The following is a 27,029-nucleotide window of genomic DNA, read 5'->3' as shown; positions in this document are numbered from 1 at the left end:
TGAGAAATTGTAATATTATATTTTTATTTTCCAAACAAAGCCTGATGGGAAAGCGAGATGCGCACAACAAGGTGTAGGACATTTTCTAAAATGTCATACGTGAGAGGGCAGCCTTTTGCAAGGGTAAACACTATTTCCCTGCACCCTCCCCAGCGATATGCTTCTAGCTCCTGGCCCTGCCAACACTCACCAGAGCATGCATATATTAGATGCAGTGTTTTTTATCTTGGAGATTATATTTCTGGACTTACACAAAGGACTAATCTGGGCTGTGTGGGTCCTTCCTTTGTCCTCAGATGTCTGGATTGAGCATCTCTAAAAGTGTTTTTTTGTGGTGGGGGTGCCGGGGGGGGGGGAGGGACACATGTACGGGGCAACAGATAACACTGGTGGGGTCACCACAGCAGGCAATTAGACAAGCATTGGCATAGCCAATAGGTCTCGCCTTTGGGACCTGCTGCATAACTAAATACTTATAAGGTCCCAAAGGCGAGACCTATTGGCCGCTATGACAATGCTTTTTGATTACTTACCAGAACATTTTGTTACTCCTAATCATCCTCATCATAGACGTTGCAAAAAGCCCACCTTTCTTTAACTTCAGCTTTCGAGTTGGCTAGGATAAATCAGGGTGTATGCTGGGAAGCCATGCCCCAGTACCCAGTAGTGTGGGTGTGGTCTGTCTTTTTAGCGTTCTCCTGAGCTCTTGCGGTCTGGAGATAGGCTTACGTCACAACAGATGACTGATGAAGACCAGTAGGATTACGAGTAATGAGGATTGCTGGAAAGTAATTAGGACATTAGTGATTCTGCCATAATGTAATGATATGTGCAAATGTTAAAATAATTCTCATGTATACCAAAAGCCCTGTGAAAACCTAAGCAGCTTGGATTCGTCGTGTTCAACATATCTGATAGTGTGCTGGATATTGTATTTGTGATCTTATGGAGTCTGTCACTTTGTGGTTTTCTTATTCCTGATTAAAGTTAAATTGTCTTCTTTCATATCAGAAACAAATTAGCTGCAGCCCCTTAGTGTGAAAATAGAATACAATGCACACTGGCATCCATCCCAGGTGTGGAAACAAAGTGGGAATTGTCAGAATAAAAGGGGATCACCTTTAATTATGAGATATGTATGTTGCCAGCATTTGGGTAGTGTAGTTCCACCATTTATATGGTCTCATAGTGCTTTCAAATTCTGAAGTTTGTGAATTGCTGACTGCAACTTCGTATAGCTTTTAAATACAAGGGTGGAGGAGCTTCAGCCCTGGTTCACTCCTGCTGACCTCTATTCGATGCCCATGAACTGCACCCATCCTGCCCTTCTCACTAAAAACCCTCCTTTGCTGTTAATCACATAATTTATTGTACAGAGGGTGAAGCGCTAGGATGCTGAATTTCCGGAGAGGAATCGTGTGTGGAAAAACTATGCACTGTACACAGGTCCACAGCACCCACTATACACACAGTTACATGGGAAGGCCCCTTCACTGGGGTTCAATGGAATAGTCGTGCTGGGAATGCTAGGACAGTGCAGGGAACAAGCTGTAGCCCCTTGTGAGGCTGATCCGAAGATCTCACACAAGAGGTTTGAGTAGAGGAAATGTGTGAGAGGCAGAATCAAAACCTAGTAATACAGGCAGCTACATGGCCAGAGAGTACACCCAATCACCCCTAAACAGATTCTGTAAAAAAAAAAAAAAAAACATATTCGTGGCACAGTACAACACGAACAACAGCACTCAAAATACACATTCCTTAAGCCAGCATTTTACATGAGATGAGATGAGAGGAACACTCCGGCTGAGAAGAATGCATCGTTTATTAGTCTCATCAATGGAACCCAGGGGCAAATTTACTATTATTTCATGCAGTGCAGCACAATGAAACTAAGATAGGGCCCTGCTGTTCTCTTCCAAAGTACTGGCACACATTCAGGCTTCGCACAGCATAGGGCTTTGCGTAAAAACTACTGACGGTAGCATGGGACACCCATGTACCATAGATGGAGCACCCAACTGACACACAGTATTGCATAGTTATATTTTCGAGGCATGTGTGCTATACATACTCCTGCCATCTAGTGTTTGGTCAGGATGTTTGCAAGTAGCTTTTCTTCGAAGAAGTCTTTCCTAGTCACGAGGTAAGGTGGCTCCTTTCGGTGATAGTGCGCATGGTCATCGACTCCATTGTTAGATTGTTTTTTTTTGCCATCGGGTTTGGACGTGCATTGCTGCACTCTGGTTTGAAACATTTCTTTCAGTTCCCCTCGACGCACAATCCTCTCTACCCTTGACAGTATTGTTTTGTACGCATTTTCCACTTCTCCGCGTATTGTTTTGGTCAACTGAATCTACTTTTCTACCGGAAAACTTTGTGGATGGCCTTCGGGCCTAACCGCGCCGGATCAGCTCTCCATCGATGGAATGGACACCGTTCAAATTTTGCCCTCAGTGCCACGCAAAGTATCTGCGCACTGAGTCACACAGGGTGTGTAACTTGTTCTAGTCTCCGGAGCACAAGCAAGAAGACTGTGACGCTTGCAGATAGTTTTGATAAAAAAAAACTCTTCATGATCGTCGGGCTCGACGTCGAGAGATGCAGCGTCAGAGCATCGAAGACACGCCGGACATCTTTGGGAAAGATTCCGGCCAAGAAGACATTGAGGCATCAGTGGCAGAGGAATAAGAAGCCTTCTCTATGCAGGACTCCGACTCTGAGCTCGGGATAGACCTCCGCGCCGGAGAACTGCCGCAGAGACAAGGTGACGTGAGTACGGAAGACCCCTTGCCCCTTCAAATCACTCCCAAAAAGCACCAGGCTTCGGCACCGAAGCGATGTTTCCGAAGCCACGCCTCTAGGCCCGGCTCCAAAATATCCAGTCAAGCCTCGTCGGAACCGAAGCTCTCCGGTTCCAAACAGAAATCCGGCTTGGAGCCAAAATCCTTCATGCCGAAAGCCAAGCAGCCTTCGGAGCCAAAATCTTCCGTACCGAAAGGCCAGCCCACGCCGGCACCGAAACCGAAAGATGTTCCTTCGGATCCGAATTTAGACATTGCTCCACCGAAAAAGGATCCCAAGCAAAAGAAACTATACATCAACTCTGAGACTGGTCACATTGCCTGAGAAACACAAGCTTCCTGAGGAGGACACTACTTATAAGATCCCCTTAAAGAAGAAATCTGTTGCTACCAGTCCTTTTCATTCACCTCCATCATCCCCTCCACCACCTCCTTCTCCACCTTCAAATTCCTTGCAAATCACACCTCAGGATTCTCCACAATCTCACCATGATAACGATGATGTTGATGCACACATTTACCAGTAGATCTGTGGATGGATTATACAATTGATCCTCCAGCAGATAATGACCCAGACCTTTACCCAGCCAAGTCATCTCCTCCAGACGACAATGTATCCCACCAAGAGCTCCTTGCCAGTGCTGCACAATATCATGGGGTGGCACTGCACAAAGAATCATTAGCACAAGATTGTTTTGTTTGAGACTTTAGGCTCCACAAATAGGTCGTCACAAACTCTTCCTATCCTGAAGGGCATGATGAGACACGCTGATGGCATTTTTAAGGACCCGGTACGAGCACGCATCTAGACTCCTAGGGTTGACAAGAAGTATAAGGCCTCCTCAACAGACCCAGTATTTATCAAGGGCCAGTTACCCCTAGATTCACTGGTAGTGTCTAATGCTCGTAAGCAGGCTAATTCCCAGACATCGCGGGATGCTCCTCCACCCGATAAGGAGTCTAAATTAATAGACTCTTCTGGCAAGTGCATAGCTGCTCAAGCTGCAAATCAGTGGCTCATTGCAAATACACAGGGCGTTTGTCAGGTATGACAGGGCACACTGGGATGAAATGGAGCAATTACTTCAATATCTCCCAGATGAGCATAAAGCTAAAGTGCAGGAATTAGTAAATGAAAGTAAGCTAATTTCAAATTCCTCTATAATGTGTGCTCTAGATGCTGCTGATACTGCGGCTAGAGAGGTCAACACCAGCATTTTACTTGGGAGACATGCTTGCTTAAGGATCTCTGGGTTTAAGCCAGAGATCTAACAATCCATTCCTAACACACGATTTGACAAGAAACATCTTTTTGGTCCTGAAAAAGGACTCTGAAGTCCATGGGTGCGCTCCAGTCTCCTTCAAACAGAGGCTCCTTTAGTCGTTCCTTTTACAGAGTTGGGTCCAAAACCACATCCTCAGACCAGAATACCTCCACTTACAAAGGTAATAACCAGTCATCTCCCTCAAGAGGCTTTTTTCGAGGAGGTTATAGAGGGAACAACTTTAAAGGTAGGGGTAAGGGGAACCCACCCTGTAACTTCACTTCCCTTAATAAGCAGTGACTTGCCCACGCTTCCTCCCTAACTATACCACATCTGTCGTGGGAAGACTTCAACAATTCCTCCCCATGTGACAATCTACAACAACAGACAAATGGGCGATTGGAATTATCCAACATGGTTATTGCCTGGAGCCAGCAATCCTCCAAACGTTCCACCTTGATTTCACAAATTGTCTCCAGAACACCTACAATTGCTCGACCAGGAAGTGCAATCTCTCTTACTGAAAGGAGCTATAGAGCCGGTTCCAACACAGTACCAAGGCTCAGGGGTTTACTCTATATTTTCTCATTCCCAAAAAGGACGGTTCCCTAAGACCTATTCTAGATCTCAGAGAGTTAAACCATTATATACTGTCAGAACACCTTCAAATGGTAACCCTTCAACAGGTACTTGCAGATTTTATGTCTACTCTTGAGTTAAAAGACACATATTTTCATGTTCCAATTCATCCAGCTCATCGCAAATACCCCAGATTTGTGATAGCAGGCAAGCATTACCAATTAAAAATATTTCCCTTCGGAGTGACTACAGCGCCCAGAGTATTTACCAAATGTCTGACAGTAGTCGCGAGACATCTCAGAAGAAAATAACATAGTGGGCTGTCACTATTTTCCATGTCTGCAGGGCACGGTTATATCTTTTAGCTTACTTATCAGAAATACCGCAGCTGATCTTCTCATGTTTTTGGCTGAGCTCAGAGACTAGAAGGGCAATCCTTGGCTTCATCACAAAACAAGCATTTGCAATGCAGTAGGTCTCGCATTTTCGCAATTTGTAGCTATTCACATTGCAAATAACTATGCCTTTTATTTTTGTTTTCATTTTAAAAACCTAAATAAAAGGCTTTGTCATTTACAAAGTCAATAGCTTAAACTTGCGTAAATGCGAGACCTATTGCATAGCAAATGCTTGTTTCAAAGACCGGTAGATGCAGATTGTCATTTGAACGAGTCCTATATAGAAGTTATCGAAGTTGGCCTATCCTCAGTAGCAGGAAAAGGAAGATTGAGGAACGATTTAGAGCACTGTTGTGTGCTGAGAGAGACTCTTGCTTTTAGAGCTCTCTAGGATTCCTTTAAAGTGTGTTTCCGTGTAAAAGAGGTCTTAAAAGAGTTATGCGTAATGCTAGGCTCTGTGTCTTTAATTTAACCTAGATTCCCCTAGCATATATGTAAACGACCGTCATTCCCTGCATCCGTATGGCTCAGAACTGGAAAGACGGAGTGGTTGGACTTCGGACTCCCCGCATCTCTATGGTTCATGCCTTGGATTGCCTGCATCTCTATGGCCTGTGCATGGGAAGGAGTGTCAGGTTGGGCCCTCTATCTGTTAGTTGGAATTCTTCTGCCATAACCTGTCCCCAGCCCCCTGTGACCTCCTTGTGCTACATCGGAGCTGGAAGCCCCGCCCATGCCCTGTTGCACAGCCAAGTCCGTCACTGTCTATTACTCCACACCACAGCGCACTAGCTTCAATGTGGAGGTTTCAATGCGCAGAAATATTTACAATCGCCTGAAACTGTGGCCGTGTCTTCGTTATTTCTGCATTCGTTTAAAAAAAAAAAAATGTTTTTAAACATTTTATTTTCCCCTTGACCTGAAAAGCGCATTTGCTGCCACTGATATCAGAACCTAAACAATGCATTCTTGCTTTAGTGACACGCATATTAAATCTGCACAAACGCACACCAGGGTGCAGTTGTAACGTACACACCTTGTAAATGTAATGCACTTTATAGGGAATGGGTTTTACAGGCTGAGAGATGAAAGGAGTGTCAGGAAAGGGGTGGAAAGAGGAAAACCGTGGGCTCTTAAAATGAAATGTACCCCGTCGTCAGTAAACCCCCTACAATGAACAATAAACTTGTTATTTACGTTGGCGCGAGTCGTCTTACAATTCAACTTTTCAGGGCATTGCTCCACAGCTGGGTTAATGCGAGCACCTCAGCCAACCTAGCGCCTGGTACTTATTTTAAATATGGAGCTACAGGTTTCTGAAATGACTGAAGTGTTTTCGTCTGAGAATAGATATATAGATTTTATACTGCATGTGTAATATTGGATGGCGATTTGATGTTTGCAACCTCGTAAACGATCAGACACTATACCTTATTACATCATCCATGTAATGTGTGCGTTATTTTCTTTATATGACCAACCCATGCTGAACAAAAAAAGTAGTTTCCATTTACAATATGGTTTGGATAAAAACGAATGTGTGGATTTGCCTCATTGAATACGATAACGTGCTTTGTATAGCACCTTCAATTGTACTTTTGAGTGTACCTAATACAATGGCACTATATTTTCTGTCGGCAAGATGAGGGCTGGTGGGTCTTTCGAGGCTTCAAAATAACAGATGTTATGGGTCAGCGGTTAACTCGCTGAGCTTTCTTACCAGCTCAACTGGCTATGAAGAGAAAAGAAAAAGCAGTTCCGCCTATTCCCGTCGGAATCACCGACAAACACTTTTAATAGGATTCCAAGATGCCCCAGTGTTTGTTGGCATCTGGGTGCTGCTGAGACATATTGTGGCACAATTCACTGGTTTACCCTTTTAAACGAGGGCTGTTTCCCAGCCGTCTTCTCTTTCTTTCTTCCCACACGCCATCCACTCCTGTTTGCGTCTTCCTCCTTCTGTATTCCAGCAGAGTCCCAGGTCTCCTGAGTGTTTGAAACCAATGAACGTGTGTCAGCCTGTCATCTCTTCCACACCCCAAACCCCCACCCAGTCATAAGCCATCGACTGTGAACGTCCCCTTGCCTCCACCTCCCATTTATTCTTACAGACTACGGATGACCTTGTTCACTTGTGACCAGGTGATCCGACTTGTACTCCCGGCTTCTCCACCTGTTCACATACGTGTGTGATCTTGAGCAAGCCTTGACTGGGTTCCACTATTTGCCAACGCAGCCTGTGTCATACGCAGCGCGAGGGCTCTTTGCACCAGCAGGCCTCTTCCACAACAGTGTCTGCATTCATATTGCACACATTTAAACCCATCTGGTTTACAAATACGTCGGCCTTAAATCCGGTTCAACAACTAAGTAGTAAAAAACGTGCCATAAGTGCAGGGATAAGTGAGTGATTTGACAACCACGTGACCTCGCCTCAGAGGACTTCATCCTTAGACGGTGGACAACCTTTGTCTGCAAGTGCCCGGCGGTGATGTGCACGGACGTGGATTATTGTAACAAACGCTACGCGATGTAACACACAAAAACAAACCGATATGAACACGGGGTAGCAGACTCATGCTCCGGGTATCCGTCATTGTATTCTCGTTTATTTTCTTTGTTTGATACAAAGTAGTTCATGTTTAACAAGCGCGGTACCGAAAGTGAAAGCGGACCGCACTGCAGCCGGAGCATGGGGATCTCTTGTCTTTATGGGGGCATGTGTTTAAACACATGGCCCCATAAAGATAAGAAATTGCCTCACGACAGCCTTGAAGCAGGCGACCCAGTCCGGATCGCAGGCCAAAGGGCGGCAACCCAAATGTCCTAATTTCCAATGGCAGCCCACCGTTTACCATAAACGGTGACACCAGCCAATGGAAATGAGGGGCGGGGCTTCAAGCCCTCTTCTGAAAGTCCTCTCTTACAAAATCTCTCGCGGAGGCGGAGCAGTGCTTTGCACTGCAACGCCCACGCGAGACATAAACATGGTGCATGAAAACCCACCTGGACATCATCAGCTTTACACAAGAAAACTCGCCTGATATTACTCTTGGCTTGCTGACCAGCTAAGTTTAGGTACGGTCACAAGAAGCGAATTGATAGCCGAGCCAGCCTCAAGGTCCAGATGCTCTGGAAACTGTCACGGGTAGAAGGCGGCTGACGCCTCGTTCTCCCTCAGAAGCATCATGCTCGATCTTTGAGCACTCCCCAACTCCCACCAATGCACACACGAGACAGCTGCAAATTAAAATCTACACTTGGAGTATTCGAAAACAGACACTGAGAGAAACACAAACTGGATGCCAAAGTGGGCAACTTACTGAACGAGTGGAGCGACTGAAAGAAAACATGAGCTTTTGTAGCAATAGCATATAGAAGAAGCATTTGCAATGCAATAGGTCTCGCATTTACACGAGTTTGAGGTTTCGACATTGCAAATGACAATGCTTTTTAGGTCTCGCTTGACCCAGCGCATGCGCTGGTCTGGTGAGATTTATTGAGAGGGCTCCAAAAAGTGCTATCAGGCCAGCCTAGAGCTAAAGTGCATGTGCGCGACGCGCTTTACCGCGATTACTTTCCGCTTTGATGTTTAATCGTGATCGTGGCTTTGCATAGCCAATAGGTCTCGCTTTTGGGACCTTATAAGTATTTAGTTATGCAACTGTTGCATGGCTAAACACTTATAAGGTCCCAAAGGCGAGACCTATTGGCTATGCCAATGCTTGTTGTTTTTGTTTTAAAAACATAAATAAAAGGCATTGTCATTTACAGTGCCACTAGCTTAAACTCTCGTAAATGCAAGACCTATTGCATTGCAAATGCTTGTTAGAAAAAAGGTTTTAAAACTCCTAATAGAATTATATTTTTACTTCATTAAGGGTTTACTCTATTTACTTAAAGTCAAACTAATCCAGTCTGCCACCTGCAGTTATGCATAAATATCTGAACTCACTATGTGGAGAGAGTGCCAGCATGGAATATATGCCTGCTGTTGGATCTGTTTTGCGGACCGAAAAAACGCGGACATATTGTAACAATGAGGCTTTCTTCTATTTATATTGGATGTTTAAAAGTTGCTCTGGATAGGCAGGGTTCAATACTCCACGTCACTATTGTAAGTCATTTTACCAGTACCCTAATATGACTTCACGTGCATCACATGGGGTTTGCACCGTACTGGGGTTCTCCCCTTGCAAGTGAGCCATTAAAGTCTGAGTAAAAACATAAGAGGCACTATATTTTGCCGCACTTCGAAGAGAAAGAGCTGTGCGTTCTCCTATAGAGAGTGTGCCAAGTGAAACACCAAGGGATTATTAACACCTGATAGTTAATGTTAAATAGAGATGGGTGGGAAATGAAAGATGGACAGACAGGTGAGGCAGAGAGAGAGAGAGAGTAAATGAAAAATCAATGCAAGCCTTAGAAATGGAACAAATGCAATTAATATGATGGCGAAAAGAGAAGTGAGGCAAAGTAGAGGCATAGAAAATGAGAAACAGAAAGATAAGAAAGGAGAACTAGTAGCAATTATTCGTAGGATAGCTCGAGATCAAGACATGGATTGGAGAACCAGTGGGTTGGAAGAAGTCGGGGGTGATAGCTGCCTGCCAGTAATGTCAACATGTACACATAATAACACATATTTTCTCATTATTTTCTTTGGTACTAAAAGTGCAAGACGGCTTGATGGCTTAATAAGTCAAGTGTTCGTTATTGATATTGGAAGTAAACTGGAAGTTACAAGCTCAAATTATGGCAGGGCCAACTAGCCTTTCATTTTCACCAGTCCGACAATTTGAATACAATAAAAGTGGAGAACAGTGCCCTTTGCAGACCACTGAATTATGATACCAACTGCCCTCTCCCTGTGATATAAACATGTAGTAACTGCGCTGCTGACAGCTATAATGATCTGAAGAACAATTCGAATCCCAAGAGGACAGACTCGGTTCTCCATTCTTCTGAGTAAACTGAACACCACTGAATTTAGGAATAGTAACGTCTTCTATTTACAGAGCTTGGAAACGCAAATAAGTAAATGTTTTATGAAACAAGATCTGTATTCTTGCTTATCAGGTTTCTCTGCAGTTGTCCATTCCGTTTTACTTGAATGAGCTTTATTCTGGTTTCAAAATGTAACCTAAAACTATTCCTTACACTGAAGCAGGTCACATTCTACACTCTCACTTTACCAACAGTGTGTTTTCTCAAAAATGCATGTGGCCCATAAACCATACTCCTGGCTTTACATTACCCTCAACTTATTCTCCAAAGGCAATCTTGAAAAATGATGGTCACCTAATTAAAATATTAAATCTGTGCCAGACACTGAAATAGTGGACAAGAAGTGAAAGCAATTGCTGTGCTCAATACATTTCACACTACATCCGCTAAGCAATTAAAACACCACTGCACACCTAAAAACCCAGCGCTTTAAGTAAATTCCCAAGTCGGCTCGTTAGCACAAACAAGGAATCAAAGGTCTTTATTTTGATACAGTACACAAAATGGAGAAAAGCCTAAAAATCGAGGTCTATATCATTTATTCCGATCCAAATTAATAGTATTGGTTTAAGCATCGGTCATTAAAAGCAGCCTCGTTTAAGAGCTGGCACAGTAATAATGCCTCTTAGTGCGGACACTGTCAGCCTGAATCGGCAATAATGAGGTGCGACAGCCCTAACTACACAATAATCTCACCATTTAGGGAATTGTCTAAAGACATGTCCTCGTTCACCATCACACAGGCTCACTCCATCAGCATGCAAATCACCAATTATATAAACCAGAGCGTGCCATAAACACGCCGCAAGCGGCTGCAGCGAGCAGGGCACACACTTAAACCTGAGCCTCGCCTTTCATGGATGCCTAGCTCTGCCAGTCTCACTCACACCCTTGCCCGAGAATCAACAAACTGTCAGCGGAGCATGCTTGCCTTCAGCGCTCGCTCCTCTAATCACAAACACACCATCCACAGCGCCTGGAAGTTCATGCTGCGCTACTGTGCTCTGGCGGGATGAGCAATGCCCTCTGCCAATACGTTCCCCTCAGTTTACCAACCAGACGTGGCACTGACACAATGCACTGTAAAGGACAAGCTGCTTTCCACTACAAAGGGGCCTAGCGTCAGCCTCCCACCAGATGCAATTTCACCCGAACAGCAGGAGCCGAGCCAAGCCGCTGGCATCGCATCGTTTGGCTGCTCACAGTTTGTTCACTGCCTTCAGGCTGGGGTCAATGGCTGCAGTTCTCAGATACTGATGAATCACTCGTTCCAGGGGGTTAGGGAGCAGCGGTTTTCCTAAATGACTTTCTAATCATGGGGAAGTACAGGCTGGAGGCTGATGGTCATTTGAGGAAGGTGGGAGGTGTTTTGAGTATGAAGGTTTTGACGCTCAGTTCAAAAAGTGGAAGCTTGCTGCTCGGTCTGTAACATTTTTAGGCCTTGAAGTGTGAGAACTGGGCATTTACCACAACGAATGAGTGAAAGGCGTGAAGAGTGTGCTGCCTCCTGCAAGGATGATGCGAGATCGTTCCTAGGACTCTCAGAATACTTCTCAAAACTTTTGCAAGATTTGACACCAGTTTGAGGTGAGTGAAAATGCAAGAATGTTTTGATGCTTTACGGGATACATATGGTTTAGACCTCAATTGGTCATTAACTGCTCCCTAAAGAGTTCCCCCGTGCATCGCCAGGATTTCCTTGTGACTGCTAGACTGCACCTTTGAAGTGGGAGGTGTTCGGGGACAAGGAACAGACTCGGTGATTTCTTGCACAGGGCCCCTCCGCCCTTAAACGAGAGTCTGCAGGGTGAGAGGGAGAAGCATTCAGCTGCCCCTTTGGGGTGCATGAACTGTATCTCCAAGGATGAATGGCTGGATCGTTATTCAGAGGCTGAAGCTGCTGTAAGCTTGCTTATGTGAAGGTGTGAGAGGATGCTCTCACTTCACCATCACATGCTTGTGTGTGGGGTAAGAGTTTAGAAAACACTCGCCACAGACATTCCACGTAGGGCGGTTCACGGCGGTCGATGGGTGGGTGAGGTGAGGCGGGAGTCAGGTCTGTGGAGTTTGAGTGGGTCTGAGGAGGCGTGGTCTGAGGTTTGTAGGTGGGGGCCATGGGACCAGGTACCACTATGATTTATTTCAGGGGAGGAGGGTTCCGGGCACATGCGCTTCGAGGACACAGATGGCGCTACGTCACTGGGACCCCATGTTTCCAGTCTGAATTCTTGGACCAGACACTGTCGCACTATGGTTGACGCAGAGGAAATCATTGTTAACGTAAAGCGTCAGCAGGTTGTAAATAAAGAATGCAGCACAAGGCACACTTACAATAACCTCTGTGACCCCCCCCATCCCATTGATCACGTGAGGCCCTGTTTACATCTAAAAGAAACTTGTGTTTATGGCTCCTGCATAAAACAAACAAACCTTCACTGCATTTGTCTGAAATAGACTCTCACACACATAAAAGACTCTGTGACGGGGAGGAGATCATGGGGGAGAGGGAGGGAAAGTGAAAGCGCGCCATGCGCGTGTTGTCCTGAAAACGCCACGAGCCGTGGGGCAGGAGATGTGCACGCGTACGGAGTGCACATCTCCTGTCCGTACGCGTGCACATTTCCTGTCCCCCTTCCGATGAAAAACAGACGACAATAGATCTCGCCAAGGCGAGCAGCGCATGCGCTGCGTCACTAGGCGAGACCTAAAAAATGACAAAGGGAAAAACCATGATGGTGTAAGGAAGGGGGATATCTATAGCTGAAACCAATCCTAAAACCCACAAACAGCAAATCGAGTCTTGTAAATAAAGCCCATTGTAATTGTAAGAAGCATGCTGCTCTTGATAGATTAGCAAGAGTTTGATTGTAGTAAGTAAACAGTAAGGCAGCCGACTGTAAATAGAGTCATCCTGAGAGATGTGCATGTTCAGAGAGCCCGTGCCAACAGTGATAGACGGAGCTGATTAAAGCATGAGCAAAACATAGAACAAGACTTACAGGCCTGTTTACAATTGTTTGCATGCTCAAAATCTAAAGGCAAGGGGAGCATCTGTGCAAATGGAGAGCCTTCCCATGCTGCTGAAGACACCTCGCAACAACGTGACACAGGAAGAAAATTGTACCTTTCTGAAACACATAAAAAAATCAGCAGAAAATATAGGACTGTTGGCGGTATCAACACACGAAAAGGAGGGACATACAAGAACGAATAACCGCTTATAAGCAGGTCTTTACGAGGGACAATAGAAGTTACTAATCAAAAGCGATGGGAGGTCTGTAAGCCCACAGAATGGATACAGCATGTCTAGAAGAGACCGCGTATGCGCTGCCTACGCGAGACCTAAAATCGTAGTAACAGTTTTGTTCCTTTATCCAGTTGTGCAAAGATCCAAAATCTGCCTGGTTCGTTTTTTGTTGTTTTTTGAGTGGAAGTTACAACATTTGTTGGTAATGTTTTGCTTGTTTTGTATTGCAGAATTTCAGTCTTCTCTGTGCGTTTGCCAAGTTCCAGCTGTTAAAATTTACCAAAATTTGAATATTTGCTTGCGATATAACATTTATTACTGTAGGATTGTCTTTTTAACCTAATATGTTATTACAGGTGAAACCTCACACAAAACTTAAAAAGATTAACTAAAAAAAAATACCACTCAATCCCCTCCTAACATTAACGTTGGCCTTATCCATAACTGCGCTCTATGGCTGCCATAGAATCTGTATAGTGACCTCAAACAAGACAACCTCTAGCCTTCAAGATATCAAATTTCTTGGGCACTTTTACAGTGACACAGAGTTGGCTCCCTAATCTGTTACAAACTACTTCAGTTGTTAGATCTGGAAACTGCAGATTTTTTTACTGTTGTCACATATAAGTACTTTTTTTTAATTTTTAAACACCCTGCGCAAGATGGTGGTGTGCAAGAGACCATATTAATGTAGATTTCCCTGCGAGCTATAATTATAAAAAAAAATTAGTTGCTCTTGCAGTTTCCTGTCTCTTCCCTTGAAGCCGCCCCCTTCTAGCACTCCAAATATAGTCAAAGGCAGGCTTACCTATATTCCCCTTTTCATAAGGGCTGCCAAAACATTACCCACGTCTTGCCAGTAGTCTTGTACTGCAGGGCATTGCCAAAACATATGCACATCATCTGCTTTCTCTAGGTCACACTTCAGACAATACTTAATCTTATCTCCTATTTTAGTTTCTTGGGAGACCAGTACACCCTGTGTGAAGTAAACACATGATTTCTTCTTAAAGGTGCATATCTAACAAAAGACCAAAGTATGGTCATTGATACTTGCCAAAGTGATGGTAGATCAGCTGTAGGTAGGACTTCTTTCCACTCTTCTTTCGGCAGCTTGTTAGGGCCGCCTTCTGTGTGAATTAACATCCAGTACCACATAGTCATTTCTTTTCTTTGCGAATTGGTACTGCAAATTCTTTCCTCCCAGTCGGTGGAAAGTCCTACATTTGGTTGTTCTCGAGCCCAGCTTACTAATTGCAAGTATTTAAGCTTTGACAGTGAATTATTGGGTTCCTTAACTAGGTAGTCCCATGAATTTGCAATAGCTTCGCCCATCAACTGTCCCCATTTCTCTGTCCCTGAATCCATTAAAGAGGTGGCTAAAGAGTCCAATAAGGACAGAGGAGTTCTGGGGATTTCCAAATTGGGGTCTATGGACTATGATAGGAAATTTTGAGGATCCTCCTGACCTGCATCCAAAGTTTACAGGCCGCGATCAGGACTCTTAGTCGAACCTTTTTGAAAAATTTGGGGTGTCCAAATTTAAAGAGAAAATAGCTTCCTTGTTCTGCCAAGTCATTGGTTAGAGCCCCAAAACAAGGCCGCCCCTGCTGGTAGTTCTTCATTAAGTGTTCTGAAGTTTTTCAATTGGACGGTATAACAATACAATTGGATGTCTGGGAAGGCTACTCCACCATCCGTTTTCTTTTTACGTAGCTTCTTCCAGGCTATTCTAATGCACTTATTAGCCCATATGAAATTACTCCACTCCCCCCGTAAGTTCCTGAACCAATTACCCTCAAAGTGCAGAGGTAGCTCATTAACCAGGAATGTAAATTTTGGGAGGAGTATCATTTTGATTAGGCTAAATCTACCAATAATGGATAGGGGGAGATGGGACCAAAGTTTTAGTAGACTTTTAGTTTCCTTCATACGTTTTGAACAGTTTCTGAACCAAGTTGTCCAAATTTTTCGACACCGGGACTCCTAGGTACCTGATTTAATTTTTCTCTTTTTTTTTTAGAGTGGTGTTTAATGGTGCATTCCAGGCCTTAATCTCAGTTTTTTTCTCATTAACTAGATAGCCTGATACTCTTCCAAAATCCTTTAAATTATCCAAAATGGTCGGGTAGGCTCCTAGCCAAGGGCTCAATATATAAATTGAACAGTAACTGGGATAGGAGGCAGTCCTGCAGAGTGCCTCTACTAATCTTCAGTTCAGGAGTAAGGGAACCATTTACCAAGATCCTTTGCCGATGGAGATCTATATATAATTTGGATTGCGTCTTGAAAGTTATTTGCTAGCCCATTAAGTCTTAAAACTGCATGTAAGAAGGGCCAACTGACCCTATTGAACGGCTTGGCGGCGTCCACCATCATAATGGCTTGGGAAAGATCTTTATCTGTAGCCAAATCAATAGCACACACCAAATCGTGTACAAAGTCATGTAGATGTCTGTTCGTCATAAATCCTTTTTGAGATGTTTTGATTTTTTCTCTACCCTATCCAGTCTTTTGGCCAGAATGTTTGTAAACAACTTATAGTCATTATTAAGTAGGGAGAGTGGCCTATACGATTCACGCTTTTTAGGATTTTTGTTTGGTTTAAAAATTAAGGTAATTGTGGCACCATTCCTTGTATCGGGTATGAGGGCTTTGTCTAAATACATGATATTAAATGAAGAGGTCAAAACTGGGGTGATTTCGTCTGCTAAGGCTTTGTAAATCTCACACGGGATGCCATCTGGCCCTGGAGCTTTCCCCCTTTTTAGACGCTTGATAGCCTTGAGAACTTCTGCAGCACTTATTTGCTTGTTAAGGTATTCCTCTTTGTCTTGTGCAAGTTTTAAAGGGGAATCAAGTCTCAACAAGTTGTTAATCTGCGGTTCTGTTGCTAAAGAGTCTTCCCTGTATAGGTTTTTTTAAAAAAGGGGTAAAAGCCCTCCTAATGTCCTGATCATTCTGTTTACTTTCCCCAGTTCCTTCAATTACTACTTCTTTAATTGAATTTCTAGCCATGACTCCTCTTGCCTTCCATGCCAGTAGTTTACCGCAGCCTTCCCCATATTCATAACATGCGATTTGGCTAGCATTCCATTTTATTTGTATGACCTCCAGGTGCTCTGTAAGCTCCTTTTTAGCTTCATCTATTTGCATTTGAATTCCTGTTTTCTTTTCAAGATCAACTGCTTCATTTAAGTCTGTATACCTGGCAGATATTTTCCTTTCAAGCCCCGTTATTTTGTAGTTGGCCTCCCTGCGCCTATGCGCAGCATAATTGATTAGTTTCCCATGTATAAAGGCCTTATTGGCGTCCCAGATTAATCTTGGGTGGGTAGAGTTCTTATTCAGCTCAAAAAATTCTAAAGTGTCCTGTTTTAGGCTAGATACTATCTTCTGTTCTTTTCAGAGAGATCTGTTCAAGGTCCACCTGGGAATAAATGCACCACAATCAAGAGTTAACTCAAGTTTCACTGCGGAGTGATCTGATGAGTGCTCTGGTTGATGGGTGACTGCCGTAACTTTATTCCTTAACCTGGTATCAATCAGAAAACAGTCTATGCGGGAGGCATGACCACATTTTATTAGGATATGTGTAGCTATTGTTTCTACCTGCCTTGTCTCTCCAGGGATCTATCAAACCCAAGTTCGTCATTAGATTCTTAGAGGCACCCTTAGACCATTTATTTTTCAGCTTAAAACCCTCATGTTGTGGGTCTTCTTGGAGACAGCTATCTTCTAAGGTCCCACCTTACTCCCGAAGACCTTATTGTTGTGTTGGCTGTCACATATGAGGACCTTATTTGTTTTTTATTTTTTCCCACTGCTCCCCACCCAGTGTGGTACTTACATTAACTATATAGTGTTTACCCACCCCCCAAGGAACCCTCCCTTTAACCAAGCTGGGCATTTTCATCATGCCCTTCAGCCCTCTCCGAATTAAATGTGTGACTCTAGCCTAGCTGTGGACCGGTAACCTAGCACTAGGTTTTCATACTCATAATTAAATTCTGTACTTCCGCTGGCTCCTTTATGTTATACATCTTGTTGTTCCACATTATCCTTAATGTGGAAGGGAATTTTAATTGGGCCGTGGCACCTAAGGATTTGTGTGCTTGTATATGTTTGCCTAGCTCCCACTGTCAACTTTGTGTCTCCTTAGCTATATCTGAGCGTATGCAGAAGATCCACTCATCCTTGGTGTGTGAGCCTGTTCTTAACGCCTCAGTGAGGATCATTTCTTTCGTCCGGTAGGTGTTAAAACTTACAAGGCTCTTCCTAGGCTTATCTATGTTAGGGTTCTTCCTAAAAGGATCCCTAAGTACTCGTTGTATGTCCTGATGAAGATCTAGCATCCTGACTGTTGGTAGGAATTCTTTTATCAGGTTTACCACAAATTCATTCAGGTTCCCTCCTACTCTTCCCTCAGGGATATTGAGGATTCTTAAATTGTTTCTTCTGGAATGATTTTCTAATACTTCAATCTTTTCCTGAAGTATTTTCTCGCCCAATTTAAGATTTTTGATTTCTTTACTGTTCCCTGCACTTCCTCTCTCATGGTCTCCAAAGCTACTTCCTGACTCCTAATTCTTTCAGAGCGGTCAGTTAGTTTGTTTTCTAGACTCTCACAAACGTTGCAAATGTTTGCTTGGTTTGCCTCAGACAATGTCAATCTATTTGTATCTCCTCTGAGAGTGTACGCAGCAGAGCCCCCATTTTCTCCTGAGTTGTGGGGGATGGATGTAGGTGCTCCTCGACTGTGGGTGTATTCACCCCCGTAACAGTTGCAGTTATGGTCTCAGGGGATATCGTGTCAACGGCTAAAGCCTGGAACCTGTTTGTTAGAGGGAGCTCCTCTGGCTTTCCTGTTTTTTGAGACCTCATCCTAGCAGGGCTTTATGTATGGGGCCAGTCGCAGATTTGGGTGGTGAGTGTGTTTTTCTCACTTCCTTGTACTTTAAAGAAGGACCTCAGAGAGAGTGTGATTTTAATTTTCCCACTCAAAGGATCTAGTGTGTGCGCAGACTTACCCCCTCTCTTTTTGTATGTGCTGGGGAGAAAATCATTAATAGCCAGATTTCTCGCTGTAATGGGGGGTCTGTATTGTGGATGTAATTATTGGGGGAACCCACTCAAATACTCCCCCTAGACTGTCCAGGAGCAAAATCTATTTGACAGTTCCTAAGTGTATAGCGGGAAATACCTTGTAGTCTTGCCTCTGCAGGTGGTGAAGCGCCAGTCTTATCTGCCTTCCTTGGTGCCCTTCTGGAGTTCTGTGGGAGCTTCCCCTGCACTTTCTCCTTTCCGCCCGGCGTGGGGATCTTTTTGGGGCACGTGTTGTTGGAGCTGGTGGCGCTCAGGGGATGTTATTTGCACTGCAGACAGCGGCCGCACGCTTGTGCTGACACTCCCGCCTGCGACCCAGAGCTGAATCTGAGCTGCAGCCCGCCTGTCCCGGCGTAGCTGCAGAGCGGCCAGAAACCATGGACCTCCATGAGTGACTGGCCGCGCTACGAAGTCTTCTGGACTGTGCAGCTTCAAAAGGGGTTTGAGGGGCGTTCTGGCCCCCCTTTGCTACGAGGGCAACACAAACCCGCTTGGAGCCTCGGCGTTCGAAGTCAGCGTGGTCCAACAAATATAGTGTGCCGGAGAGGTGAGTAGCTTACGGCCCACTCCTTAGCCGGCCGCCATGTTTATCCTCCATATCAATGCTTTTGATATCATGCACAGTTAACATATGTTTTAAGAAATAGTCACTGATTTTAACTTGCAAAAATTTAGGCCATGTGCTGACCTGGTCAAGTGATGCTAAAGTGTAAACAGTCGACTTTTCCATACCCACTGATATTTTACATGGACCCACATTAGGGCTGCTCATCAAATCTGTGAGGTAGGAATGTAACATGGAGAGCAAACATAATGGAGTCGCAGGATAAATGTACATGTAGTTTGCCTTAGGTTATCCTCTGCTACTTAAGATGACAATGCCTTTCTGGGCCACACTTACTATGCTATTGAGCTCAGAACTGCCTGTACTGGCTCCGTGTTTCAAAAGAGATATTTCAAACCATATCCAGATGATTCTAAGCTCTTTTGACCGAAATAACCCAACATTACATCCTCAATATGATAAATCAAATATGGTTAGTCTCCATGCAGGTTTTATTGCCGCCATTGCATCTAGTGCCCTGTCTTGAATTGTTTAGCTCTCCACCATTGTATCTTTCATAGGCTCATAGTCTGCATAAGGAAATTCAATGCTTGTTAGCATAGGAAAGGTGACAAGATAAAATGTGGTTACATGCAAGTACATTTTGTCTATTGTATCATTGGCCGTTAAAGATCAGTCCATGGATTTCTCTTTGGGGGCAGATATATGAGCAATGAAAAGGTCAGACTTTGTCAGACTTTGACACTTTTAGGTTTATTTGATGTATACATTCTATATAGTCATGCAAAAGATGTACAATGTGATAAGAGTTGCAGTTGCTTTGTAATCCTGCGCTTTTCTTTGTTGCTATTTGGGAAATGCCATGACCAGAGAAAAAATCATCAGAAAGAGGTTGTTGTATTTTTTAAAACATACATTCATTCATTCTTCTTCTTAGGACACTTAACCCTCACTAACAATAGATATCTGAACACTACCAACCATCTCATCTATATTGGATGGTGGCATGAAAAAGGCTTCTCTTGATGCTTGACCCTTTTGGTTGTTGCGTTTTTATTTTCTCCCTGTACTCCAAAGCTCATCTTCTTAGTTTGTTTTACATTTTTATTCTCAAAAAGAAGAATCAACCTCTGCTTTAGCATTCACCTTTAAAGACAGGCTTCAAGTAATGCATAGGTATAGCATTTTTTTCTGGGTCTGACCCTGAGCAGACTTGCATGTCATACATAATGATTTTCGACCCAGCACACTTTTGTGTTTTCTGCTGAGGAATCCAGCTGGGAGGTCCAGTCGCAGCCTGGACTGGCAGCACAAGATGCAATCTAGGCCATAACAGGCCTCAGCCTGAAGAGTTTGGGTATCACTGAGTAAAGACTGAACGTGGTACTCGTTGTAGCATTGCCTCTTTACCAGTCATAAGATCATCACTCTCATTCCAAGAACTTCAACTGTCCATTCAGAGGGTAATTCCTTCCTACGCAGTCACCAGTGAGTGTCACTTAGCGTGTACTTCCACAATCCCTGTCTTAAAAGACTACCAAAATACTTTTTAGTCCAGTATAGATCAACCGGAATGTAATACGTCTGCAGTTATTTATACCTAATTTTTGGGAAATGTATCTGGTGGTGCATTTCGGCCACAGGCTACGCCAGGGAACCTGTATATCAGATACCAAAACCCACTCTTTAAGAAAACCTACATATGACTAAAATGCCTGACGTTAAGGTAAACCTTTACCTGGGTATAAAGACTATTAGAAGAATATGCTTGTGGGGGGTGATCCTTTGCCACCGATAGTGCTTTATCTTTTCTGATCTCTCTTTGATTTATAAAAGTCTTAACTTTCAAGCAATGAGAGACTTCTCAACAGACAGTGTTATTTCAGGCTTAACGATGAGTTGTCAGTGTGTGCATCTATATCTGTTTCCCATCATTGTTGTGCTCCTACATATCCATTCTTTATTTATTTAGGCTCACGACAAAGTTTGCCCAAAGTACCTGCTCACCTGTGAAGGATGTGGAAGAAAGAAAATACCAAGAGAGAAGGTAACCACATTAACATTATTGATGTGTCTATTAAAATATCTGTAGGCTATCTGTGTCTTATTCACTAAGACCATACTTGTTGGGATAGACATCTGTGAAAGCTGTGCTTTTGGATATGCATGCATTATGGCCCTAAAGGTATGGGCTCTACTTGGTCATTTTTAAAGTGTATTGTTTATTTCTCCTCCCAGCATTCTTTTCTATGCATGTCATTTCCTTTGTGAAATCTGTTAATCTTTTCGACTGTTGGCATTTCCTTCGTGAAATCTCTTAACATTTTCGACTGTCGGCAGGTAATCTAGTCTAGCAGTCTGACAAACATGCTTTGCAAAACTGCGTGCAAAGATAATGATGTACATGCATATTTATAAAACGCTATAGCATGATTAAGCTGCTTGCCTAAGCTCTGGTTCATAAAGAAGGATAATAAAAGGAATGACTTAACGAACCGTCCTGTTCTTCTTTAAAGTTGTGGTGAGCTGTCAAAGGTTGAGATAAGGTGTCAATCCCATTTTCAAGTCTCACAATAAATGTATAACTCTGTAAGAGCATGCTTTTTGACAGTAACTTGGCAATGAGTGATTCAGTAGAAATTTGCCAATCTCCTATGGTACGTTTTGAAAGTGAAATGAGGCATTTTGTTTATTGGTGCAAGCTATCTCTGTGGAAGATGTGTACAGAGCCATTGCTGCGCTGGGGCAACAATCATTAGAATGTGACTGGTCTACAAGCTAGTTTCAGGGTGAGTTCAGCAAAAGTACCCTAGAAGTGCTTTACCTTTGTTTTTTAATCCATATGGCTTCTCATAGGTAGGTTTATTTTGCACACCATTTCACTTCATTAGTACTTTACCATTGGAGATCTTCATTTGTAACAGATATATATCAGTGTGTGATCCAGTGGGAGCTTGCACATGAACCTAGTGAAATACATTTGTTTTTCTTGAGGGTCAGATTTCCCTGTGGATGAAATATAAAGAAAATGCTGGCCTAGGGTAAACAATACCAAGCCAGTGACATCTCCATGCCAGTTGTAGGCCTAGCTGAGAAAAAGAGCCCTGGAGGGTATCAGTGGTGCAGTAGGTGTAATGGCACCAGGTCTAATAGCTGTGAGTCCACTGCATCACCCCTGTCCACTCACATTATAGCACTCTTTTAATACCCAGCGTGATATTAAGGTACCATTTCCCTTGCTTGCATTAGGAGATATTCTAGAGACAACGGCCCCTTAACAAAAAATGAAATACAGTTGTTCTAGATACAAAAATCAGTTCCATAAACCGATTCAATGATATGAGTTTTGAATTTTATTACCACAATTCGATCAAAAATTTGAATTACCCCAGCTGGAATAATTTCAAAAACCAAAGATCAAGAGAGCAAACAAATGATGAACTGAAACAAACAATGAGCAAAAAAACAATAACATCGTTTGCACAATATAGTGAAAGAGAGATGTGAAGCAATAGTTAGATGAGGTGTTTAGTGGTGCAGTATGTTGTCACAGTGTTAAAGATGATTAGGTGTGTTTTGGTATGCAGGGCTTATGTGGTAACGTGTGGGGAATTGATGCAGAAGGCAATGGCGTTATGTTCTGTTACGATTTGTTGTCTGTACTGTAGTATGCCGAGTGGTGCGTGAGGATGTGGTCTGATTTGGAACTGTAGCTTCATCTAAATAATGTACATTTTTGTTTTCGGTACGGATGTATGGGAAGGTAACTGATGTCTTGTGTTCTACAGTCAGCTGTGGTGTGATGTGGTGTTTTATTGCATTTTATGATAATCTGGTGTGGTGCGGTGGTCATGGTTTTCTGTAGGATTGTGTGCACTGGTATTTGCATCTAGATAAAGCCAAATGTTGTCTGGTGTTGAACCCTAGGATTGCTGTGCTGCTGTACATTGTCTAGTCAACATTTGTGTGAGAAAGTATAACGTGATTTGGTGTGATATTGAATGATGTCCTTGAGTGTTTTTTTAAGGTGGGGTTTGAAGTGATGTAATATGTTAGTAGGTATGTGGTAGGGACTTATATCTATATGCTGCTTTGTTTTATGGTGCACGGTGATGTGTGATATTGTGGTTGAGTAGTGTGGTGGTGCACATGTGTGCGTTGTCATGTTGTGGCACACTACTGCTCAGTGGTTTGGTATAATGTGTGTTTTTGCTGAACTACTAGCGGATGACATAATATGGTTTATTAGGATGCGGTCTAGTGTGGCTGGAAGGTCCACAGACAAAACCAAGCATCCACCCATGCTTTGCTATTGTGATTACACCAATACTACCAATACCGATATCAATATTATTAATATTACTATAATTAATAGCAGTAATAGCTCTGTAATGAAGGGATGCTTTCCCTTCCAAGGTGGCGAGAGAGTGACTGGGTGTTTTCTTATTTCTATATCCATTGGAAAGTGTGTGAATGCTGTTTACATCCTTTGTTTGCTGCTGTAACTTCACTGTCAGCAGAAAACAACTGCGTAGATCTAATTTACTTTTGCATTTGGTTTCCAAATTTCCCTCATTGTGAATATCACGGTGAAAGAGGGGTGACAAACATGTACAGCATAATGAAGTTATTATTGTGAATTAGAGCTCACATCATCTATAGTTGGGAGTTTCTTGAAACCTAAAAACGAAACTAGAATGAGCACTTGAATGTGTGTCTAAAAAAACAAGCATTGGCATAGCCAATAGGTCTCGCTTTTGGGACCTTATAAGTGTTTAGCCATGCAACAGTTGCATAACTAAATACTTATAAGGTCCCAAAAGCGAGACCTATTGGCTATGCCAATGCTTGTTTCTGTTTATTACTGCTCTGTAGTAATGGCGGCGCATGGGTGCCACCATTACTACATAGAAGTAATAAACAGGGGGGAAAACAAGCATTGGCATAGCCAATAGGTCTCGCCTTTGGGACCTTATAAGTGTTTAGCCATGCAACAGTTGCATAACTAAATACTTATAAGGTCCCAAAAGCGAGATCTATTGGCTATGCCAAGCAGCCGTGCGGCCGCGAAAGTGAAAGTATTCGCAGTCAAGCGCGGGGCGCGCACATACACTGTAGCTCTAGGCTGGCCTAGTAGCACTTTTTGGAGCCCTCTCAAAAAGTCTCGCCAGACCAGCGCATGTGCTGGGTCTGGCGAGACCTAAAAACTGGCTCACGGAGAACATCAAAGCGGCCGCGAAAGTGAGGCTCGCGCGCGCCAGCGCACACGCACTGTAGCTCTAGGCTACAGTGGTAGCACTTTTTTGAGCCCTCACAAAAAGTCTTGCCAGGCGAGACCTAAAAAGGGGCACGTTTTTACATGTCTGCAGTATTGAAAGCGAAAGCACTAGGAGACAAATTGTTGCTTTCTGGAAAAGTAGATAGGAGAGGATGTGAAACTAAAACTTAGGCTTAACATATTTACACACGTGATTTTTGTCTCGTTCCCTCTTAGTTTCAAGACCATGTCAAATCATGTGGAAAATGCAAAGTGCCCTGCAGATTCCATGTTGTAGGCTGTACTGAAATGGTAAGAACATTGTTGTCTCCATTTGAGCGAATTTCCTTTTGCGCATGTGACTTGTATTATGTTTGTAATAGACTCCCGCCTCCTTGTTCTGCAGTGTACTGTGACATTAATCGTTTGCGTTGGTGCATTTTTGGATTTGCATTGAGCACAATTGTAATTACATTTCCTTGGAAAATTGTTCTATGACCCAGCGAATGAGCTTTAAATATGAAAGGAGATACTACACCCTGCTTCTAGCGTATAGCAGTATATAGATGGTACCTATTTTTAAACCTGTGGCTCCTTTGCAATAAAGTTAAGTTCACAGATTATATACCTGCAGGCTGCATTATAATGTCCTCATATCACAGCGAATTTCTCTTTCATGCTGATGCTTTCATTGTCTCCTATCGGAGCTTGGATCAGGCCGTCTCAAATTCCTGGGATTTTGGCAAGATGGGTTAATAAAAAGAAAGAAGGTAGAGAGGTTAACTTAAACATTGGTCAATGACATGTCTGGGTGTTTTTATTGCACAGAATGTAGTGTTATAAATACCTGCATTCAAATGGACAAATTAATCAAACAGGTCCTTGTGAAATATGGGTTTCATCATCATAATGACAGTTAATAAATCAATCTGCAGAGCTTTACCATTGTCAGGGTCACTAAGATTATGGTGAAACCGAGAAAATTATATAATAGTGTTATCTAAACTACGTGGCAAGAAAAGACATTCTCTCACTTTAATATTTTGATCCATTTGAGCAAAAACATTTTTTTGTTAAAATCTGCAAAATATGTGGCAATTATGCGGTAAATGACACAGGCATCAAATTGCATAGTTCGACTAGCCATGGTGGTGATCTATTCAGGTTTAACAATTTACCATTGGTGACATAATGTGGATTTTACCAACCCAAAAGGTGATTATTTTTCTTAACCTCTTCAATGCCCGTGACGAGCTGGACTCGTCATGGGCCGCGGTGGCGCTGTGCCCATGACGAGTCCAGCTCGTCACAAACCCCGCCCGCTAATGTAACGGCCGGCACAGGGCGGGGAAAGGGGCGGGCACCGAAGGGGTTAAAAGTTGGCATTGTGTTCTTTTTTTGTGTAGACAACCAAACTTAATTGTGGACATTTCTCTGTTTGAGAAACAAAAAACATTTCAAGCTAAATACTCCAAAATATTAAATAAAATGAATGAGGAAAATATGCAATATGGCCCTATGTTTCCATCCCGGTATTCAGGTGACGTTCACAAACCACTCCGCCTTTGACCTCGTGATTTATGAAGTCACCAGAGTCAATACTGGATTCTTTAGGCATTCTCTCTCTCTCTCCCTCCCCTCGGGTGGGTGGGTGGGTGGGGGGGGGGGGGGGGGGGGGGGGGGGTGTGTGTGTGTGTGTGTGTGTGTGTGTGTGTGTGTGTGTGTGTGTGTGTGTGTGTGTGTGTCACATTATAAACCACAAGATGGCAATAGTGAACCATGTTATTTACATTATGCATTTTTTTATATTACATGATTGTTTTGGAGAAGGTAGCTTCAAAAAGCTGTTTAAAAAGATCTTACCTCCTGCCACTCCCATTTACATTTTTTACTAAATGTGGTTGGCTGGGGAAGGGCTCAGATTTTTTTTTTTTCGCAATTGTTTTCAAAATCACGAATTTCACACTGTCATTAAAAAAAAAAAAAATCTACAGCCAAACGGTGCCTATGGGGCACCATGTGAGGTGTCCAACCCCAGAGGAGTGCTGAGAAGCACAGATAGGTATGGAAGAAAACACAAAAAAAGCTGGAAAAAGAAATCCAACTGTTTATGCATAAAAATCGCAATTTTATTGAAGATTGCAAGTCAACAGATGCCATTTTCTTAAAGTAAGAAGGCACATTTTGTGATTGCGAGTTCTCCTGTAAAAATAAAAAAGGGAACAACATAATGAGAAAAACGAAATTCCTATTTAAAATAAAGTACATACAGTGAATCCGTCCCCCCCACCGTCCTGTTGTGGCGGCCTCCACTGATAACAGGAAACCCTTTTTATAATCTGAGCAAGATGTTTCATTTGTTTCCAACTGCAAGAATGTATCCACTTTTGAGGTCTAGCCTAGCGACACAGCACATGGGCTGCTCGCCTTGGCGAGATCTATTGTTGTCTCTTTCTGTGCCGAAGGGGGACAGGACATGTGCACGCGTACGGAAGACAGGAGATGTGCACGGGTAGGGCTGACGGCGTTAGCATAAGAGACAGCAGATGTACGCGTACGGAGGACAGGTGATGTGTACGGCTCGGCTCCCTCAACGCGTGCATGGCGTGCTTTTGCTTTCCCTCCCTCCCTCCGGCGTTTCAGCACAACGCGCGCACGCCTTTCTCCTTACATCTTTTCTCCCAAAGTCTGCACTGCCATCTTCGTCTCTTCTCGTTGGATGCCGTATCCATGTTCGATGTGCTTTTGGTGGGGCTGTCTGAGGCAGCATCACTGCCCGCTGGAGATCTGTGCCAGTGCCG

At 43.4% G+C, this 27,029-nt stretch overlaps 1 protein-coding gene across 5 annotated transcripts in view; it reads left to right on the top strand.

Annotated features, from left to right (window-relative positions):
* Positions 1-27,029, top strand: part of TRAF2 (TNF receptor associated factor 2) — a 407,403-nt gene that overhangs the window by 319,440 nt on the left and 60,934 nt on the right. For all 5 annotated transcript variants that reach the window (XM_085610939.1, XM_085610956.1, XM_085610929.1 and 2 more), the window contains 2 exons: positions 20,944-21,018; positions 24,466-24,540. In XM_085610939.1, the coding sequence (XP_085467065.1) occupies positions 20,944-21,018; positions 24,466-24,540 (150 nt within the window). The remainder of the gene's footprint in view (positions 1-20,943; positions 21,019-24,465; positions 24,541-27,029) is intronic.

Source organism: Triturus cristatus, chromosome 1_2 (assembly GCF_964204655.1).
Source record: "Triturus cristatus chromosome 1_2, aTriCri1.1, whole genome shotgun sequence".
Classification (NCBI taxonomy): domain Eukaryota; kingdom Metazoa; phylum Chordata; class Amphibia; order Caudata; family Salamandridae; genus Triturus; species Triturus cristatus.
This window is presented reverse-complemented; position numbering and strand designations above follow the sequence as displayed.